The following is a 20,910-nucleotide window of genomic DNA, read 5'->3' on the forward strand; positions in this document are numbered from 1 at the left end:
AAAAGGAAAGAAGAGTAGAGTTTCGGGGCAACAAATTCCACTCAGAGATTGATTTCGGGAAAAAAGAGTGTTTGTATAAATTAGTTCTTGCGAAAATTGGTTTGATGCTACAGCTGTGTTTGTGACGGGAAGGCCTGGAAGAATCCTTTACCATGTAGTTTTCTGGCTGTATTTCGAGTTTAGAAAAATATATTAGACGGAGTAAGTTAAGTCGAGCAGCTCGTCGTCTGTCCTCAAGAGGTTCAAGATTTGCCAACTGCAACATCGCAGAGGGGGAATCGTGGCGTCTATACCTACTGTAAATAAAACGGGCTGCCAGGCGCTGAATTTTTTCTATCTTTTGTATATTGCTTTTTGTGTGAGGGTCCCATACTACGGAGGCGTACTCCAAGGAAGGCCTTACCATTGTTTTGTAAGCTTTAAGCTTTAAGGAACTGGGGGCATTAGCTAATCGATGCTTTAGAAACCCTAGTTTTTTAAGTGCGAAAGAGCATGTATTTACTATATGGGTTGTCCAGTTGAGGCTTGAGGTAATTGTAACACCCAAATATTTATATTCTTCGACTTGTGTAATCTGTGACCCTTTTATATCATATTTAAAGTGAAACTTGTTGATTTTGTTGGTGATACACAAGTGAGCAGTTTTTTCTAGATTAATTACCATGTTCCACTCGGAACACCAAGTTTCCAAGTTACCGATGTTTCTGTTTAAAACTTGTTGATCTGCCGTTGAGGTTATGACATTGAAAAGAATGCAGTCATCTGCGAACAGTTTAACTGATACGCTGGTATCTATTGCTTGAGCCAAATCATTATTATAAATGTTTATTAAAACAGGACCGAGTACGGACCCCTGCGGTACTCCGGAAAAAACGTCTAAGAAACGCGAGCGCGAACTCTCAATCTCTAGGTATTGTTTACGGTTTAGTAGGTAAGATGTGACCCAATTTGTTATATCTGAAGGAACGCCAATTGTCTTCACTTTATTTATTAATTTTTTATGGGGAGTTTTGTCGAACGCCTTCGAGAGGTCAAAAAAGATCACGTAAACCTGGCTACCAGCATCTAGAGCCTTCGCAAATTCATTAATTGTAGTTAATAACTGCGTAGTAGTAGAAAGACCTCGTCGGAAACCATGTTGGTGCTCAGTGAGAATATTTTGGGATTGAAGAAAGTTACTGAGGTATTTTGCGATAATATGTTCCAGCAGTTTACAACAATGACAGGTGAGAGAGATGGGCCGATAGTTACAAAAATTGAGACGGTTACCCTTCTTATACACAGGAGTCACACGTGCAATACGCCAATCATCAGGTATCGCACCAGACGAAACGGATTTCCGCAAAATGACTACAAGGAACCTGGCTAACAGTGTAGCATAGCGTCTGAGAAATGCGGAAGGGATATCATCAGGGCCTGTCGATTTTTTTCGGATCCAATCGCAAAAGCAATTCTGTGACACCTTTCAAAGAAATCTGAATGACACCACAATCACCATTTTCACAAACAGCCCCGTTTAAAGGATCTGACGTTGAAAACACACTTTGGAAATACTCGTTAAACACCTCCGCCACTTCTCTTGGATCAGTAAGTACCCGATCACCCTTGGCGATTTGATCAAGCCTCGTGCCACCCTTATTCGATAAAAATTGCCAAAATTTAGAGGGACTTTCGGATACAAAACGATTGAGAGTCACATTAAAGTAGTGATCCCTAGAAGCAGCTAATTTGGACTTTAATGTAGCCTGTAAATCAGAAATGTCTGCTTGAGCAGCATTGGAACGTTTCCGCAAGCATTTTAATTTGCACTTCACATGATTTATTTCTCTATTTATCCACGGATTCGTCCTGCCAACTTTTTTCACTTTATCTGGAATAAAATGCTGGATACAGAAATGACAGTACGCTTTGAACTTTGTCCATAATGTATTGATGTCATCACTATCATCAAACAAAACAATGGCTTCCTCGAGATAATTAGTTATATTTACATCATTTGCAGATGTGTACTGCTTTATAGTAATAGGTTTGTATTGGGGTGGGTTGGATTGTCGTGGGAGCAATGATGTAAAGTATACCAATTTATGATCTGAAATTCCCTCACAAATATCGGTGGTAATGTCAGTTATAGTTGAGGAGCACAAGACGAGATCTAGAATCGAAGACGTACAGCTTGTCACCCGAGTGGGAAGTAAAACGGTTTGGGTCAGATAAACGCCAAGAGCATGTCCAGAAAAATTTCAGAATTCGGTATGTCTGTTGGGCCGCACTTTAGCGTTTCCCAATTAATACAAGGCAGATTGAAATCCCCAACAACTAAAAGAATTTGGTTGCGATACTGATTTAGCTTGTCGTAAAGTTTTAACAAGAAATCTGGCTCAGCATTGGGTGGTCTGTACAGACCTACGACGATGATTTGGTTTCCTAAAAATTCACATCTGCAAAGCACACTTTCGTGGTCGACATCAATCTCGGGCAATTGATATGACGGCGCACCACTTTTGACAAGAACTGCAGTGCCACCGCCCCTTGTTTTGCGATCCTTACGATAGCACGTATATGAAGGTGGAAACACGCTACTATCTCGATCGTCAGGGTGCAACCAGGTTTCTGAAATTACGGCTATGTGAGGATCATAGGATAGCAGAACATGTTCAAACTGTTCTTGATTGTTCCGCAGGCTCTGTGCATTGAGGTTTATCAAACGAAGCCGCTTGTGCGCTAAGGTTTGCTCGTCATTGTGATGTCAATCTTCTGAGCGCGCAGCACTGCGCAACAGTTTCCTACGGTTTTGATGCTCGTCCCATACGTAGACGTCATCATTGATGTGAAGCTTATCATAAACTAAGTACGCCTTATCACCCTGACTTCTGTTGTCCTTTACTGTTTTCCAGAGCTTTTTTCGTAGCTGAAGTGTTGCTTGCGAGTAGTCGTGAGATATTGATACACCCGAATCTTTTAGTATGCTACACTTTTTGAAAAGCAAAAGTTTTTCGTTGTAATTGTACAACCGCACAATGACCGGCCTTGGGCGTTGTTCATTCACCCGTCCAATTCTATGAATGCGCTCCACGGAAGTAACTGTGACCTTTAGGGTGTCTTGGAAAACTTTAGAAACAACTTTGTCTTCCAAAATTTCTCTGTTTTCGTCTGGTCCTTCCGGTATGCCGAATACGACCAAATTATTCCTTCTTGAACGATCTTCGTAATCGACAAGCTTTTTGTCTTGTCCTGTCAGAGCCTTTTTTACGTGCTCTATTCTTCCCTCCAGTTTCTTTATTTTTTCTTCGTTCGCCTTTGATACCTTTAATACTTCGTCTAGTTTGGAAAGTTTTTTGTTAATGTCTGAAAGTATGGTGTCGCGTTTCTTTTGTTCCTCTTTAGATTGTTTTAGTTCAGCTAGTATACTATCTATAAGTTCCTCAAGATCTGGACCAGGGTTGCTCTCCACATCACCACACAGCAAAATCGTTAAGACAGACCAGCAATCGTCAACAATTTGGGCACATTGCCGAGGGCACGGCAGAATCAAAAGCGCATAGCAACTAGTACGGACAGATGAATTAGGGGTGTGAAAACTGACCTGCACGACAATCCATGCAAGCTTAGACATGTTGTTCTGAAGAACGTTGCCGTGCCCTCTGAGGCGGAAGGCGAAATCTTGGTGCTTTATACTGGGCTCCACTGACGTCACCGATGACTGAAGCCAATGGCGTGGTTCACTGGAGACGAGGGTGCGTAGCTGCGATGTCGACGGTGGTTTCCACGTGCCTGGAGCGCGATCCAGCGGCGCATGCCCAGAGTGGGATGGCCGTCCAGTATCAGGCAGCGGACCAGGCTTGACAAGAAGAAACACCTGCACGACAATCCATGCAAGCTTAGACATGTTGTTCTGAAGAACGTTGCCGTGCCCTCAATATGGCTCATGTGCTTATGGTCACGAGGTGTGCGTGACTATTTTCTTCCCCCATGTTATTCCTTCCTGCTTAGCTTCCAGCGCTTTCGTTGGGACGAGAGAAGAGAGAATGCGATTGCCATCAAAATACTCACTGCACCTATGCACAGTCAGATGCTATTGACATTCTCTCAGTAAATGCACGTGGCAGCAAGCATGCTCGCAGCCATATTGTTAGCTTACCGTATTTACTCTCATAATGAATGCACTTTTTTTTTTTTGAAAAATCGAGGCAAAGTTGTGGGTGAATTCATTGGTAAGTTTCATGAATACTTTTTCAGTGTTAGCGAAAAATGCGGTAATGCAAGAAAAAGTGAGGTTGCTTAGTTTTTCGCAATAGACATACGCGTACACTGCTTGGAAACAGCTTTTTTGTTGCACTTCACTCATCTTCAATAATTGATGGCACTATCTTCGGCAAGCTGTTCCTGTGCCGCCCGCGCATGCCATAAAAGCATTGCGGCTATCTTTTCTCGCAATCGTTTAACAGCAACGATGGTATCTGCTGTGACCTCGAGGGGCGCCCAGAATAAGCGTGCGCTACGACTTCGATGACGCCATTGACATTGTAGTAAGTAACCAACATTGCTGCAAGCTACCATCGATGCATCAAAATAAACCGTCGATAACAAGATTAATGACAAAATACGTACGCCGGCTCGCTGCCCACATGAGAAGTTACTGTAGAAAAGGTATCCTATATGTTGTGTTTCTTGAAGTATGTGCCGATAACAAGCACAAAGAGCAAATTGCGACCGAAGTGAGAATCAGGGGTGCTGCTATGTTGCGTAAATAGTCATGATCTTTTCTGGGCGAAAATCTATTTTTGTTCTGGTTTTCCGAAGGCTTGCGGCGTGATGACGACGAATGGCCTTTCGCAACAGCAATGGCGACAGCAAATTGTGTAGTCATCGCTCAAAAATTGCACGCTTGTGGTTGGGCTTTAATGTTTCGTATTTGCAGGGAGTGACTGTCGGTTGGCGCAGTCAGTTTTGTGACCTTCGTACGATGTCCATACACTACACTCGCACCATTCGTGAACGCCGCTGTGGCACACAGATAATTAAAAAAGACTGGGGACATGTTGCGCACAGGTAGAAAGAAAAACAATACGGCGCGCGGCAGCAGGAGAACGGAGGAAGGGCATCAAGTTGAGGTGGCCGACGGAAAAGGGTCTGCATAATAAAGAAACAGAGGAGATCCAACGAGCAAGGAGGCGCCAGGTGGCGGTTAGCTGTGCTACAGTGCACGAATGTGGGAGGTGCGTTTATTACGCGGAGAAAAAAAAAAAAAACATCCTAATTTTGACGACAGCTGTGCTGCAGTGCACGAATGTGGGAGGTGCGTTTATTACGCGGAGAAAAAAAAAATACATCCTAATTTTAACGACTGAAGTTGGGGGCACATTTATTTTGCGAGTGCGTTTATTACGCGAGTAAATACAGCATTTATTATATAACCTGCTGCACACAACTAGCTAGGAGTGATCGGCTCAATGCAGAGGTGGATTTCATGTGAAGAGGTACTGAGTTTTTCTCCGTCACCCTACAGAGATGCGCAGAAGTAAGGACAAGCCACTGTGAGCATTGCTCGGCACAACATTGCTATTTCGCGCTATCATCGTTTCAGTGCTTTGGCAAAAAGATAAAAAAAGGCCCTTTAGTCTTAGGCGTCTTGTACAGTAGCATGGCACCTATTTTATTTTGTTGTCAGCAGTTATAGAAGCCAGGATGTACAAATTTGTAGTTGCTGGTTGCCGCCTACTAAAGTTTAGTGTGTATTTATACTGCATTCCAGACTTTATTGTAGGTGTCTTCCAAAACACATAAAGCTCCCTCGTTTTTTTTTTTTTCTGGTCGCACCTAGGCATGACCTTTGGTATTAGCACTTGCTCTTTCACAAAGCCATTGCTGGGGTGTGGATGCAGGTGCCCAATGTTGATGCTAGATCTTGCGGTTGGTTGACTATTAAAAATACTTGCAGGTGCTGAAGGTGCGCCCAAAGTTTTCCCCCCTGAAGACTCAGCCATCGTACATTGGTGGACTCCAGAAACTTGAACTCAGGGACTACCAGTTAGAAGGCCTGAACTGGCTGGCCAACTCGTGGTGCAAGTGAGTTGTCATTGTTGTTCCCATTTTTGCACACTTTTGTGTTATAGCGTAGTAGGAGCTCACCAACATCGCTTTCATGGAAAGCATTGTGCGGACATGCAATGACGATGCTCCATGACTGCTGTCAGTTCTTGTGGTCAAGTGTTGCAGTGGCCAAAACTAAGACATAGGTAGCACTTAAATCTGAGAAAATGGTCTTGCTTTGTGTTCAAGACTACCATTGTGAGGTGAACTAGTATCAGCACGTGCCGTACCAATACTAGCGATTTTGAAAGATATACCTGAAATGTCTGACATTTCCATTTGTGCAGGGAGAATGGAGTGATCCTGGCGGATGAGATGGGCTTGGGAAAAACAATTCAGACGATTAGCTTTCTTACGTACCTTTTCAACCATCATGCCCTCTATGGGCCTTTCCTGCTGGTTGTGCCTCTCTCCACAATGGCATCCTGGCAGAAGGAGTTTGCTCAATGGTCGCCTGACATGAATGTCGTCGTCTATCTTGGAGATGTTTCCTCTCGCAGCATGGTAGGTGCAAGAGTGTAGTCTTTGTAAATCTCAAGATTTGTTTAATGTTGACAATACTGGCAAAAATTTCTCTTAGCTGCTAAGTTATGTTGTCAGCCACCTTTCTTCACATTTACATTACAATTACTTTTAATAAATTTATACTTTCCTAAACATCATTGTCTGTTAGTTCTCATTAATATTCTATGTCACAAAAAAAAAAAACAATTTTTTAAAGCTACACTTTTTCCCCTTGATTCATGCGAGGGTTTCGTTTAGCAGCCTTGATGCATCCAGGTAGTATGCGAGGGGTTATCGGTTAGCTGCAAACTCGTAATAAGTTCACGTGCTACGTGTCGCCAACAGGCAGAAAGAGTGTTCCACACGTGCCGCAATGGTTATTTGTGGCGTTGACTGATGCTCCCCGCTTAACGCACATATATACCCCTTAAAGTGGACGAGGGGATGACCACCACTGTACTGGTAGAGCATCGGACGTGTTATACGAATTCCGCAAGATTGGGTCCGGCCGGTGGCAAGTAATTTTTACGTCCGCTTTCTTTTTTACATTTACATTACTAAAGACCCTTTTCAAAATTCAGCACCGCCTATCAAACGAAACAGAAAACATTTTGTCCTGCCATGTCTTGTTTACCCAATGGGCGCTCATTGGCATACCATTTAACCGCGGTACACGTCCTGCAGGACCGCAAGCAGTGTCTGTGTGCACTGCAAGGAACGCTCATTGCCGTCGCTGGGACACAGAGCCCGCCAGCTTGCACGAAAGAACAAGATAAGGCGGAAGAGCTGTGTTGCCTGACTGAATTTTCTGAAGGGTCTATTACTTCTAATAACATCCTCTACACTTGTCTTAGCATCATTGTCTGTTAGTTCTCATTGATATTACATCGGACAAAGAAAATGAGCCTATAAAGTTACACTTCTTTTCTTCCTTTAGTGTTAGGGGTTTCAATGCAATCAACCCAGGAGCACATGCGAAGAAATGAACAGCAGGAAATGCGCATCTGTCACGCTGAAACTGAAACCAAAACAAGTTGATCAGGAACTACTTTGGCATAGTAACACAGAGCAGTTAGCTCTGCCCCCCGTAGCATTCCACATTGCCACAGAAAGTTGCCCCTGAGTGTAATCATTACCAGGGGAGGCGCCAGCGGTGAGGGTGGGGGAGGGGGAGGGAGGTGGCTGGCGCCCCCTTTGCTCCCAAATTCCCATTGCCCTCCCAGAAGCAAGCATAGTCAAAACACAATGCATATGCTCACAACCTTCCTGCCCTCCTCAAAGAACACTGTTGTCGTGGGTGCCCCCTCTGTACATAAATTGTAGTGCTGCCCTTGATTATTACTGGGGCATTGATTATGCACAAGTGTAGCTTAAGACCTTGCTCTCCACTACTTTGAACATCAAAGAGAGTAAGTTTCCTCACTGCTTATGACTGCCATGTGACAGCCTGTGGTAACATTCTAATGAATAAAGACAGGTACTGTCACATTAAGGTGGCACAGGATTTATTTATAATAGATATGCACGTCCACAGAAGCTGGGCACTTTTTTTAGAGCTGTTTTATTTGCAGCTGACGAATGCTTACCCTGCTTCCTATTGTTCTGTGATAAGCAATGCACAATGTTTATTACTGTTTGCTTATGTATGAATGGCAAATAAAGCAGTACTCCCCCCCCCCCCCCCCCTTTGAAGCAAAGATTGCGGGTATAGTCGCGGACAACTTTTCTTGGCAATGAAGGGAAAGCTACGGGGGCAAGCTACTGCACATGTACTCTTCCGACAAGTAGTTCAGTTCGGCGCGCGTTTCGAGTTTAGTTTTGGTTGTGAACCTTCCGTATCTCCAGTGATGGCCGTTCGATTATTCGGGCGGGTGTGTTCCTATGCATCTTTAGAAGAAAATTGTACGTGAATGAGAATTTGTGATAGCGAAGCAAGTATGTTTGACCTGTTCCTTGTTTCGAGTTCGCGTAAATAATTTACATGGAACATTTTAGCGCAAGGAATGCTGATGTCATAGCAACGTTCAATTATGTGGTGCGTGCCACAGCTTTATGTTATGGCTTCTTCTAGTAAAGGTGTGTCTGTTTTGTCAAAGGTGAAATTGATATGGTTATGTTATTTAGCCTGCTGTTGAGAAAAACTAATGATAAACTGAAGCGTTTCACACTGAGGTGATGGTCCAGAATTTTCAATGCACATGTATTTTTAGAGGTGAAGCTCCTTAAGGGCGAGGCTTGTCAGTTGGTGGCATTGGCTTCATGCGTCATAGCCGCTGATGCCGCTGAAGAATAAGGGCGTTCCAGACAACACATTCTCTTTCTGCCATGGATAAAAATGATCGTAAATGCGCCGTCCCCCGCGAAGCTGCAGCAGCACAGGAACGTCGGCAAGCCAGGCTGGTGGGGAGGTTAAAGTAGATATCATGAACGACGACTGACTTGTGCAGGATATGACATCGCTATATGCTTGGGATGTATTTCATTTGACTATAAACAATTAACAACTACCAGGGGAATGTGTATAGACCTTGTCTTTGCGAACTTCCACTAGCTTACGTCTTATCCAAGAACTTTTTGCTCTTCCTTCCACTGACCATAAGGCAGTCTTAATGAAGGTAAAACGAAGTCCGCACCTCAATACCTTATACTACCCATAAAACAACATCATATATACTGTACACACGTGTTGTCACTCATTTGCATGTTCAAGTGGACAATGTACAAGAGATTTACGGTTACTTGAATGATCCCACAGAGCTTCGCCCACTCATCATCAATCACTTCACGGATATGCTGTAATTTTGTTTCGTTGACGCATATAGTAAGAAGCACAAAGCACTCCGAGCATTTCCTCCACAGCGCTTGTCTCACTTGCACTGCTTTCGGAGCTTGTGCTTGCGTTCGAGCCCAGCTGTATGATCAGGCTCTGAATACTGTTATTGATTTCGCCATCTCTCTCCCACAATTTGTTTTCGATTTTTTCCACATGAGCACAGCGCCGCCTCCAGTTCTCTTCGCTCACCAAGTCAATGCCTGCGTGCAAGAGCTTTTATACCTCATCAAGCTTAAACGTTGTGTTGTTTGCCGCCAGTACCCTTTCACCTGGCTCCAAACTATCTCAATCGGATTTAGTTCGCAGTGATAAGGCAGCAACCATAAAACAACATGACCAGCTGCTTTAGCGAGCCTGTCGATTGTTTACCCAGCATACTTGTGCTTGTGCTAGTTTACCAGCTCCAGCAGCTCAGCCTTTAGCTGGTCAGCATAAAAAAAAAAACGCCCTTGCTTCGCAACCACACTGTCGTAGCTCACATTGTCCATGAAAATTATACTGCCCGGTTCAGTGTTCAGCAATAGCTGTTCTAAGAACCATTTTTCAAGATGGTTGCCATCTATTTCTGCATGGTAGTCTTCCGATGCCTTCTTCGATCTCTTTTCGCTGCCTGCGTGTAGCACAATCAGGCGACTACCTCTGCCAGATGGTGCTCGCAGACCTGACGTTGTGCCTTGCCGGAAGGCATCTTCTCTTGTGAGAGCATGTGTGTTTTCCCACACGGTCTCTTTGGTGTGTTCTGCGGTCACCAATGTCTCGTCTAAAGAGTCAACCAATGAAAAAAAGAAATGCACATTTGATATTACTTCTGGCTGTTCAACCTACACGTTAGCTAAAGTTACCCCCCCTCCCCCCAAAGGACAGCGTTGCAAGACGAAACTAGCACACTACTTTAAACAAATAAGCTTTCGATGTTAAAGGAGCCTCAAAGAGCTGTCGTTCTAAGATACTACTTCAGCATTGCCATATTACGCGTAGATACGCGCAAGAAACGAGCATTTGGTAAACATACCTGTTTTGCTTCCGCATCTCTCACATGGTCCGCAGGTACCGTACTTTCTGTGCCACATGACGATGTTCCGTCTTTCTAATAGTGAAGGGTTGCATTTTCTTTTTCGAAAAGCAAAGCCATCGTTCAGCAGTCGGCGCACAGTTCTTTCACTGACACCAGGCATCTACATGTCAGGGTCGATGGAACATCTTTAGCTATTTTCGTCATTGTTGGCAGCTCGTTACGCATGAAGTACTGATGCACTTGGCATCTCAATACACCAAGTAAAAATGCCATTGAGCTGCATTCTGGTTCTTCCAGTTTTTTTTTTTTTTAAACTTCTTCCTCGCTTGAAGAGGGGTTTTCTCCACTTCTGGGACAGCAGCGGACCTCGAAGGGCATCAGCCTTTATCCGGCTCACGGCACGCACACTCACGTCGGTCAGCTCACTTACTTTCTTGTGCACGGCGACGGTGCTGAGCTCCGGATGGTTAGGTGCAGTGGCAGCATAAACGCTGCACACCAATTGCTTTGTCTGCTTCGACAGCCACTTGTTTCTCAAATTCGTCACAAGCTCCTGCGGTGACTTGTCGGAAAAAGCTGGAGGGAGATGAGCGCGCACCTGATAGTGGGGAGGCCATTTTGACAGTGAGAACTGTGAGGTGCACAAAAAATGTGCAATGTTCTCACACATGAAAAAACACGAAAAGGCACTGCCTAAAGTAAAAAAAAATACAAATATTTCCTTAGTGTGAGCAGTGCCTATTTTCAAAAAAGCGTCCTGTAGAGAATAAGTCAAAGTTGTTTTCTTTAATTTTCATGCAGAAAACATAGACGAAATTGTAGGACTATATTCTTAAGTGGTTGCGCCCCCGTTGTTAGGCTCTGTAGCCTTCCCTCCATTGCCAAGAAAAGTTGTCCGCGACTATAGCATTCTTTTTGATTTGCTTGTGGGGAGCATCTTCACGAGGATGAATGTACCACTTTTGCTCCAAGTAGCATATTGAAAGCATCATTCACTATCTTGCATTTCAGATTCGTGAGCACGAGTGGTGTCATCCCGGCAACAAGAGACTGAAGTTCAATGCAATTCTGACCACGTATGAGATCCTTCTGAAGGACAAAGTGAGTGCTACTGTGTGTTAACTTGGAATTTTGGTGTAGAAGATGCTGTGGCATAAAGTAGAAACTGTTAGCTTGTCAAAGTGGTTCCTTTTCTCATCCTCAAACATTTCTTTTGCATGTGGCATGAAGGTGACTCAGTTGCTGCTTCAACATCTTTTCTTGTGCTCTGCTTTAGTCTGAGCTTGTCTCTGTTATTTACAGGGCTTCTTGGGCAATGTCAGCTGGGCTGTTCTTGGAGTTGATGAGGCCCACAGGCTCAAGAATGACGACTCCCTTCTGTACAAGTCACTCTTTGAGTTTGACACAAATCATCGCCTCCTCATTACTGGCACACCTCTGCAGAACTCTTTGAAGGAACTCTGGGCACTGCTTCACTTCATCATGCCACTAAAGTTAGTACTATTTAAAGAAAATGTAAATGTTCACCGATTTAGCCAGCTTTCAGAGTATCAGCTATGCCTGAGCCTGTCTTTTTCCTTGTGTTGTGATGTGATAAGTAGAACTGGAGGGTAGCCTCATTGATAAATACAGTAAAACCTGGTTAATTTGCACATGACTGTTTCGAAAGCCCGCTTAATTTGGAGTATTTACGCTGTCCTGTATTTCGCAGTGTAAGTTTGAGTGGATATATCGAAGTGGCGGTCAACACCAGTTGGTTAATTCGAAAACTTTGGGCGCAGTGTGCAGATTCCTGATCCCAATTTCGTTGCAATTCGCAAAAAAGACGATCCCAAAGAGGCAGTGCAATGTAGCTATACTAATGAGTGGCAGCGGAAGCACCCCAGCCTACTACTTTCAACACAATAAATAAGATTATATATATATATGTATATATATATAATGTGCACTTGCGGAAAACAAGACATGCTTCACTGCAGCACAGCAATGATGCGCAGGAAGGATGTCGCATGCTTCTCGCAATGTCAGCACATGATGACTTACCAATTCTTTCTGGGAATTTAAATAAATTAAAGGGACACTGAAGTCAAATTACAATTTACGTCAGAGTGAAAGCTTAATGTATGAAAACATCTAAAACGACAGTATTATCAACAGCAGTGTCCTACTTACCGAGAAATTAAGGTAAATGCACAAGAATACTTGTGCCGCAATAGGACATTTTCAAAATGATCCCGATGACATCAGACAAACTGTATACAATTAATCACTAGTTATCGATCTAGCTGCACTAAATAAAGAACCTTCCGTTCATCAAGCAACGCAATGAAATCTGCTTGTTAGTTTGTTTGATTCATGGAAAAGAGAACCGCCAGACGTTACTATGGGAAATGGCGCGAGTGGTTCAAGAGTTCAATTTCCGCATGGTTAAACTGGACAGGTCATGTCATCTAGCGAGGACAGTTGAACCAAAAGACGTCTGCCATCTCGGAGCCAATGGCAGGCAATCGATCAATGGCCATTGTTGCTACTGTGGCTTTCGCTGCTTTCATTCTGCTGCTTCTAGTGTCGACGACTGCGCAGTAAGGTTGAGCAACATTGTGCACGGCACCAGTGATGTAAGATGGTCCGCTTCTTGAGATGGGTAAATTGAAGTGCGCTAACACGATGCGGACCACTAAAACGTGATTTTATTTCAAAATAAGCCCTTCCTTGTCACAAAAGTAACACTATGAGGTTTTTGGACTGCTATTTCAATAATAAATGTCGACTTAATACTTGCCTTTAGTGTCCTTTCTATAAAAGACAGTGTCAGAATTTGTGATGTAGGCAAACTTCCGAGTGCCGGTTGCTCCAGCAAGTTGCGTGCTGCTGGAGTAGTTTTTGCCTGGAACACCTGCTTCGAAAAGTCGGTTCGAAAGCTTCAATGGTGATTTTTCGCAGCCAAAGCACATAGCGAATTTCGTCACACTATCCATTATCAAATTCTTTATTTTATTAGAAAGAATGGGCAAATGGTCGCAACATGACGTGCTGATGCTGCAAATAGCAGACGACATGCTTCCTGTGTGTCACTACTGTGTCACTACATGCCTCCCACGTGTCACTACTGTGTATCACACAAAAATATTATGTATTAGGCTAATAAAGAAGTGACTGACCGGTTTCAGGCGTATTTTGTTGCTGTTCCGGTCACCTGCTCTCCGGGAGCGGGTTGCGTTCCAGTGGCAGATCGAGTGAGCCTGCTTTCCCCGCTGCCCTGTTCTCTGAATAGAATTTGCCATTAGAAGACGAGAATAATGACCACGAGTATGATCGTGGCAGCTGATGGCTTCGGGCACTTGCAGCCAAGGCATGGCAGAGTAAATATGGCTGCTGATCTGTCTTTGCGTGTTCCCTGAGGGGTTCCGGGCTAGCCGCAGCCTGAAACCCCACATTTTTCACCCAACGTGAAGGACCCAGCCCCGAGATGTTCTTCACAATGTTCGCACGACGAATCCCACCAGCTCCCGATTTTGGCACCTTGGACAGCAATATTGTGTTCAAGAAATTCAGTACGCTAAAACGGGCTTTCATGTATGTGGCCCTCTAAAGGACCTATGACCTTTCCTGTTATACCAGCTGTTCCAGACCCTCAAGCACCTTTAACTTCCCGGGACCATGACCCCACACCAGGAGCGGTGTGTCATCATAGCTTTTGAGCACCTTGCCTCTTACTTCGACGTCCGACTGCCTGCGCAGGCCTTGGAGGGTGTGGCAAGCTTGTGGGGCGGGCCGGCACGGCGAGACGCAAAGCAACGCGGTGACGACACATTGTTTATTTGCCAAGAGGGTGCAGAGACCAGGAACGATGAGGACAATTAGACGACGCGATTGTTGGAGACATGGCCGGTGACTGTGAAGACCTTGAAGCAGAGGTCAGAAACTTCTGGGATGTTGAAACAGCAGCCGTGGAAAAAAAGGAAGACTAAGACCATGCAGAAGGTGACGATCTTGAATCCTGAATGGAAAGTGATAAAGAGACTGGTGAAGGGGCAGAAGAATAAAAAGAAGATTGTCGAGAAAGTGGCCACGGATTTCCAAGAAGGCTTAAGCGAGTGTGACATAGCCAACATCGAGGTCTGCATTGAGGAGCACGTGCACACTACATACTACATCGAAAAAGATTGCTGCGGCGACCGATGACAAAGTGGAAGAGACAGCGGATGGTGTGAAGGCCAACCTTGGTGTGTGGGACCAACATATTATAATGGTAAAAAAAGAAAAAGAAAAACGAGGAGGTAAAGGAAGATGAAGACGAGTGAGTAAGCATGGTAGTAAATCAGCAGACAAACCACAGCATGGGGACAAGGAGGCCCAGAAGTACGGGGGCTGTGATGAGACTATGGAAGAGAAACAACATGATGACGGGAACGTACCGTAGGTCTTTGTGAATGTGGGAGGTAAAGGTTGCCCAAAGAGTGATGCTGCTGGAAGCTGGAGGCAGGAGCCAGTGCTGCAGGGAGTGAAGTCAAGGAGTGTGCAGAAGATACGTGAGTGTCGTGCGGAGGGCTAGTGGGATGAGATAGATGCATGAACGCCGATGGTGCAAAAGTCATAATTGACGTGAACAGGGCCACGCATGCCGTGGACAAGAAAGCCATCACAGAAACTAAGGGCAACACGTTTGCAAAGTCCGAAAATGCCGACAGGAGTAGGGATGGAGAAACCCGAAAAATTCAATCGGCAATCCGAAACCATGTAGAGGACTATATCTGTGAGACGATGCCTGGTGTCAGCATCAGGGACGACCGGGAAGAGAGCACCGGAGGCGTATTCCGTCAGAGCTTTGGCAGGGATGTCACGACTCTATGGCTGTCGAGGTCACTGGCGTACAATAATTACTAAGTGGAGGAGCTGCCACCAGCGATATGGGAATGGTCCGGACGGCTGTAACGGCAAAACCTGACTGTGCAAGACGTGCACTACAACAAGGGTGACCGCAACAGCGGCAGCGCTGCAGTACCCTTGCGCGAGTAAGTGGTTACGGCTTCCAACAGCCCAAGAGGTTCCAAAGAAGCTGTCAATAAACAGTGCTGGCGTGTGGTCATGCGTGCCACGCTCGGTCTGCCGCGGCCAAGGGTAATCAGAACACTCGCTCGGGGTACCGGTGTGAAGTAGCCCACTTTTTTTCGAGAAGAGGGGCAGTATGGGAGTGCTCACAGAAGAAGACCACGCGCTCATGTCATTGCGGCCGAGGCACAATGGATTGCTGCTGATTTATCAAGGTGTCTTCCCTGAGGGGTTTCGAACTACCTGAGCCTGCAACCCCACAACATGGAGTCATGACTACACAATACGTGTTAGTTGGCACTAGCAAGCAATTATACGCTTGCATCTTCCTGCATGCGCTTCACGCTTGCATCTTCCTGCAGGCACAAAGCATTTTAAGACTTTATGTGTGCACAGTGGCGCATACATGGCAATTCGCTGTGCACAATGCTTAGCGAAGTAGTGCATGTGCTTGTATTTGTGATAAAATTTATAGCCATATATCAACGGCAATTGAGGCCCTCATGTTATTACAGCAAAAGTTGTTATGAGCCGCCGGTGTCCCGTAACCTTTTTGCACGAAATAAGAAAACCTAGTACCCAGTGGGGCTCGAACCCGAGTCCGCTGCGTACCAGTCCAGTACTCTACCGCTGAGCCACGCTGTTGCTTGAAACTTGTTGGCAAACTTGCCTTAAATAGGCTTGATGTAGGGAAAGCAATCGCGTTACTACGACTTATACCCGTGCCACACGGGGACAGGAAATGACATTTGGTAGTGAAGGCATTCAGTTCCCGAATGACATTTTTTGGGGCGGAGGTGCTACACATCCAAAATGAATGACATTTGACTTGGATGATGTCGATCACACTATCTTCTGTAGTAAGAAATTGTAAAATAGTAACAGAAAAATAAACGTGCGTTTACAAGCTACATATACCTTCGAGAAGAATTAAATGTACAAATAGGCATATTACAGTGCGGTCAGATTTCGTTTGTTACTTTGTTTCACGACGTTGCAGCCGACCGTGTAGCAACTTAAGCCAATGCTAGTCAGATTTATTTTACAGAGTCTAGCAGCTGAAGAAAAGTTTTTAAGCACTTGTTCAAGTGATTACTGTAAATAAAAGACGCGAGAGGTTTCCTTCCAGTCGAATCAAGTCTCGTTTTATATAATTACTTCATTAGTTGTGCCGTCGAGAGTACGCGTTTCTCAGTCGCATGAATTCTGGCGATGGCATTAGGTGATGAATTGCATTTGGGCGAATGTCATTTCGTTCATCTGTGTGGCACCGCGTGAATGACATTCAATCTGAAAGCATTAGGAAGTAAATGCCATTTTATTTGCCCGTGGGGCACGGGTATTATAAAGCGTTTTAAAATGGCAAAAGAACAAGCAGTCGTCGCACAATGCGATTAGTGTAACAAGTGGGTCATCCAATGCTCCAACCCACTACAAAAGCTTGTTTTTGTTTAGCTAAAAACTGTGGCACATACCCACTTAAGGCATAATTCCTCATCTTCATCAGCTACTGTATGAACAATTAGCACAAAATTCCTCGCAATAGTTTAGCGGTTACTTTGCTTCTCAGAAGAATAATGAAAAATAGCATAGCGAATGCCAGCCTACTATCCCTAAAAGTTTTATTATTAATGTGGTAGTGGGCATCGAGCAGGTGTGCTTGCAGCAGTTATCCATTGAGTGTTTAGAAAAAGCTCTTAAAGGCTGTTCTTCTAGCTTTCGCTGCGACTGTGCTGCGCCTTCTGCGCAGGCTTGACGTTTTTTCATTGAAACTGTTGCCAGCCACCCATGCACGCTTATTCATAGTCATCATCTGCGCTTTTTCGGTGCTGCAATCATACCTCTAGTAACACAGTGCAGCATCACAACACAACAGGTGGAGGGAGACCATGAGTGGCTTGAGATTATTTCAGCTAATGATTATTGAGCCAGATTCTCGTTTCCATGGTGTGTCACTGTTTCCCCCTATATTGTAATCAAGAGCTCTAATGAATCATTTGCAGAAGTCAAGATACCATGGGCAAGGCATAGTAAAATCATCATTTATTTTTCTTCGCTTCCAGGTTTGACTCTTGGGAGGACTTTGAGGCAGAGCACAAAGAGAGTGCTGATAAGGGCTACACGAAGCTGCACAAGCAGCTTGAGCCATTCCTACTGCGGCGCGTCAAGAAAGATGTGGAGAAGTCGCTGCCCGCTAAAGTTGAGCGCATCCTTCGTGTGGAAATGACCAGTGTGCAGAAGCAGTATTATAAGTAAGTATGCCTCAGCCTCGTCGTGTTGCTTGAGACATTATATTGAAATCAAATATGCAGAGATTTCGTTGTGCCAGCCAGAGGCTTCACTTTAGCTCACAAAATGTGCATAATCACCTGCGGTCACGTGATCCGTTGCATTCTTCGCAACTACTATTGCACTCACATCTCCCATCATAACATAAAAATCTCGTGTTCTTTCTTGCTCTACTGCTCAACGTAATTTTAATGCTTCAATGTTGCAATCTGTTGGTGAGTGGGTGGCTGGGAAATTTATAGGTGTTATGCCTAGCCCTATTGTTTGTTTCATTGCATCTGCTTTTTGCGACCTGCCTTTAGGTGGATTCTGACAAAAAACTACAAGGCACTTTCCAAGGGCCTCAAGGGATCTCAGTCGGGTTTCATTAACATCATGATGGAGCTCAAGAAGTGCTGCAACCATGCCATGCTTATTCGACCACCTGACAATCCTAACAACTTGGATGCTCTGCAGGTGTGTGACACTGCACTACCCTATTTTCTTGAGCTGTAAGTTGCTTTTGAATTTTCAGACCCTGCGAGCCTAAATTATAAGGAACACGCACAAGTACTTCTTTTCTGCTATTGCAAAAAATTTCACACCATTGCACAGAATTATGCACTTTATATCGGACAACCTACTCAGTATATGAACCATTAGGTAGAGGCAGAATGACAGTCTTAGTTCATATTTTGTTTTTTCATGTGTCATATCCCTAAGGCTTTTGGTTAGGATAGGACTTTATTTTGCTGTAAATTTGGTGTTCCATAAATCAGTTAAATTACTGTCTTTAGGCTGCTTAATGGGTATATTTTCCCAAAACAGTCAGTGCTCAAAATCTACCCTTGTATTACTATTGAATGCTAGCTGGAAAAGTACCATTATGCACTTGATTTGATTAGAAACCTTGAAGTTGTGTGGTTTCCCACTAGATGTCAACATGTCTGTGCGCAACCAAACCAGAGCCCTTCACAAGCGACGTTTTTCCTTGCTTGGGCATGTTCCTAGCGTATGCCAGTTGAGCTAGTGGTTTTTTGATGTGCAGAGGAGAGTTTGACTCGGAGTTTGCATTCACCTGTTCTTTTTCGAATAGCAGCTCCGTTGCAATGCTAGCCAGCCATGTTGATGGTAAAGGAGCTTGTAAATTGTGAAGCTTGTGGGGTCTCGAAATGGAGAGCGAGCGTGACGCTCTTGGAGTGAACGGACACAGCAGACACGGTCGGAACAAACCAGGCAACTCACATTTATTTAACTACATTTAGAAACGATAATATCGTCAGCCAAATTAATATGCATCAATTGTGATCAACACGCTAAAACTACCTTACAGAATATTACCGTACACTCAACAGCATTACACACACAAGGCAGCGAACTCTTGCCTCACCATGAGGGCCCCTCGGGCAGACGACCCGCGGTGCCGTGCACTGCGGACACGCAGCGAGAGACAACCGTTCACGCCAAACGCCGCGTGCAAAAGGGGAGTCACTCAATTATATTGTGCTGCCACCAAGGCTTGTCGCCAGGGGTCACCACTGGCGCTACCGATCTAACCATGATGATGATAGTGGTGATCAACGCTCGCAAACACAATGCCACCTACCACTCAAAAGTTGTGATGCTGCAATATGGCTTCAGTGCGAAACACGTGTGCCACGCGGTGTTAACAACTTTACAGGAGTGTCAGCACCCCCCACAAGCTAAACAAAACCTTAATTCGCAGTTGCCGCGAATTACATACATTAAAGGGAAATCTGTAAACTGTGAATTAGAGTACTACTTCATAGAAGAAAAAAATAAACACTCAAGCATTCAAGCAATAGTAAATATAACTCACAAAAATATTAACTCTAGAGAAGAAGCCAAGCGGTTGACACAGCTGAAAACGTGAGGACTAGGGCTATTCCATTCAGGTATTGTATGAATAAGGAATGAATATTTTTATACTCATCAACTCGCAAGTTATAGGGCAATAATACATGATAGTGATTGGTGTGAGGAGGTGGGGGAGCAGGTACAATGATGAGTGCAAATCAGACTTACCAGCTGATAAAGGAATCTTGTTGCAGCAGTTAATTCTTGCTAACAACAAAAAGCCAGTTATAAAATCTGTATGACGTGCACTCAAATATAGACAGCTTTACAGCACTCAACCAATGTCTCAGGATATAAGTGAAGAAAATGAAGTGGCTATATCTTCATTTGTTGTGAAATTCATTGTTTAAAAAATGAAAGCTGGAAAAATGGTTGATGCTAGAAAAATGGAACTTGGAAAGAACTTGGCTTTATTTTTCATTGGAGAAATACCGCATATCTTGAGGTTCGATCTGTTTTACAATGATGCCAATATGGTGGCACTGTGCCAAGGAAAAGCTGCAGATTCACATTTTCTAAAGCTCAGTTTTGTCATTGTTATTGATGACAGTGCACTAGTGAAACGCTTATTTCTTGACTTCTACTACTTATTTTGGTCTAATATTTCACCATGGCCTAAAAAAAAGTCTCGGGTTTGCAAAAAAAAAAAAAATAAAATGAAAAATTGAACACTTTCACTGAATTCACCATTACTATTGCCACGTCCCCCCTTAATTTTCTAAGTCAGCTAGAAACCGCTTGCTCCTCTCGCTGAAAATGATGCCATAAGCCCAAATGACAGTGCCATGAGCATGCAATTAATGGCGATTGGCTCATTTCAGCAAAAAAAAAAAAAAAAAAAAAAGAAGAGTTCTCAAAGTCGGTACGCTCACTGACAAACGGACATAGCTTCTTACCCTCCTTACCTCCTGCATAGGTTTCAGCATGCATGCTGGTACGAAAGAAGAAGTAAAGTACTCAAAAGCTTGCAACAAATCTCTGAAATTCGGTTCCTACTTGACAAATTTTAGTACTTTTTGCAGCAGTCAGTTTGTGAGGCAATAAATGCCACTTGGAGGTTACGTGCAAAAGTGTTGCAAGGCTCCTTTAAATGAAGTAAGGTTTTCTGCTTTAGGGCCTCGCATTAAATTTGCTATGTCTTTTTATCGTAAGCAACCTGAAAAAGTGTCTTCTCGCTATATAGACGGGGCCACATTACATTTTAGTAAATATGGCAGTGAATATCATCCTATATTCATCTTAACACTGCTCTTAAGAAAATGTTTTTTTT

At 44.1% G+C, this 20,910-nt stretch overlaps 1 protein-coding gene across 3 annotated transcripts in view; it reads left to right on the forward strand.

Annotated features, from left to right (window-relative positions):
• The window catches only part of Chd1 (chromodomain-helicase-DNA-binding protein 1), a 115,975-nt gene that overhangs the window by 33,047 nt on the left and 62,018 nt on the right, over positions 1-20,910 (forward strand). For all 3 annotated transcript variants that reach the window (XM_075865218.1, XM_075865219.1, XM_037412191.2), the window contains exons 10-15: positions 5,939-6,066; positions 6,378-6,594; positions 11,454-11,543; positions 11,745-11,935; positions 17,558-17,746; positions 18,086-18,239. In XM_075865218.1, coding sequence (XP_075721333.1) covers positions 5,939-6,066; positions 6,378-6,594; positions 11,454-11,543; positions 11,745-11,935; positions 17,558-17,746; positions 18,086-18,239 — 969 coding nt within the window. The remainder of the gene's footprint in view (positions 1-5,938; positions 6,067-6,377; positions 6,595-11,453; positions 11,544-11,744; positions 11,936-17,557; positions 17,747-18,085; positions 18,240-20,910) is intronic.

The sequence above is a fragment of the Rhipicephalus microplus genome, chromosome 1, assembly GCF_043290135.1.
Source record: "Rhipicephalus microplus isolate Deutch F79 chromosome 1, USDA_Rmic, whole genome shotgun sequence".
Classification (NCBI taxonomy): Eukaryota; Metazoa; Arthropoda; class Arachnida; order Ixodida; family Ixodidae; genus Rhipicephalus; species Rhipicephalus microplus.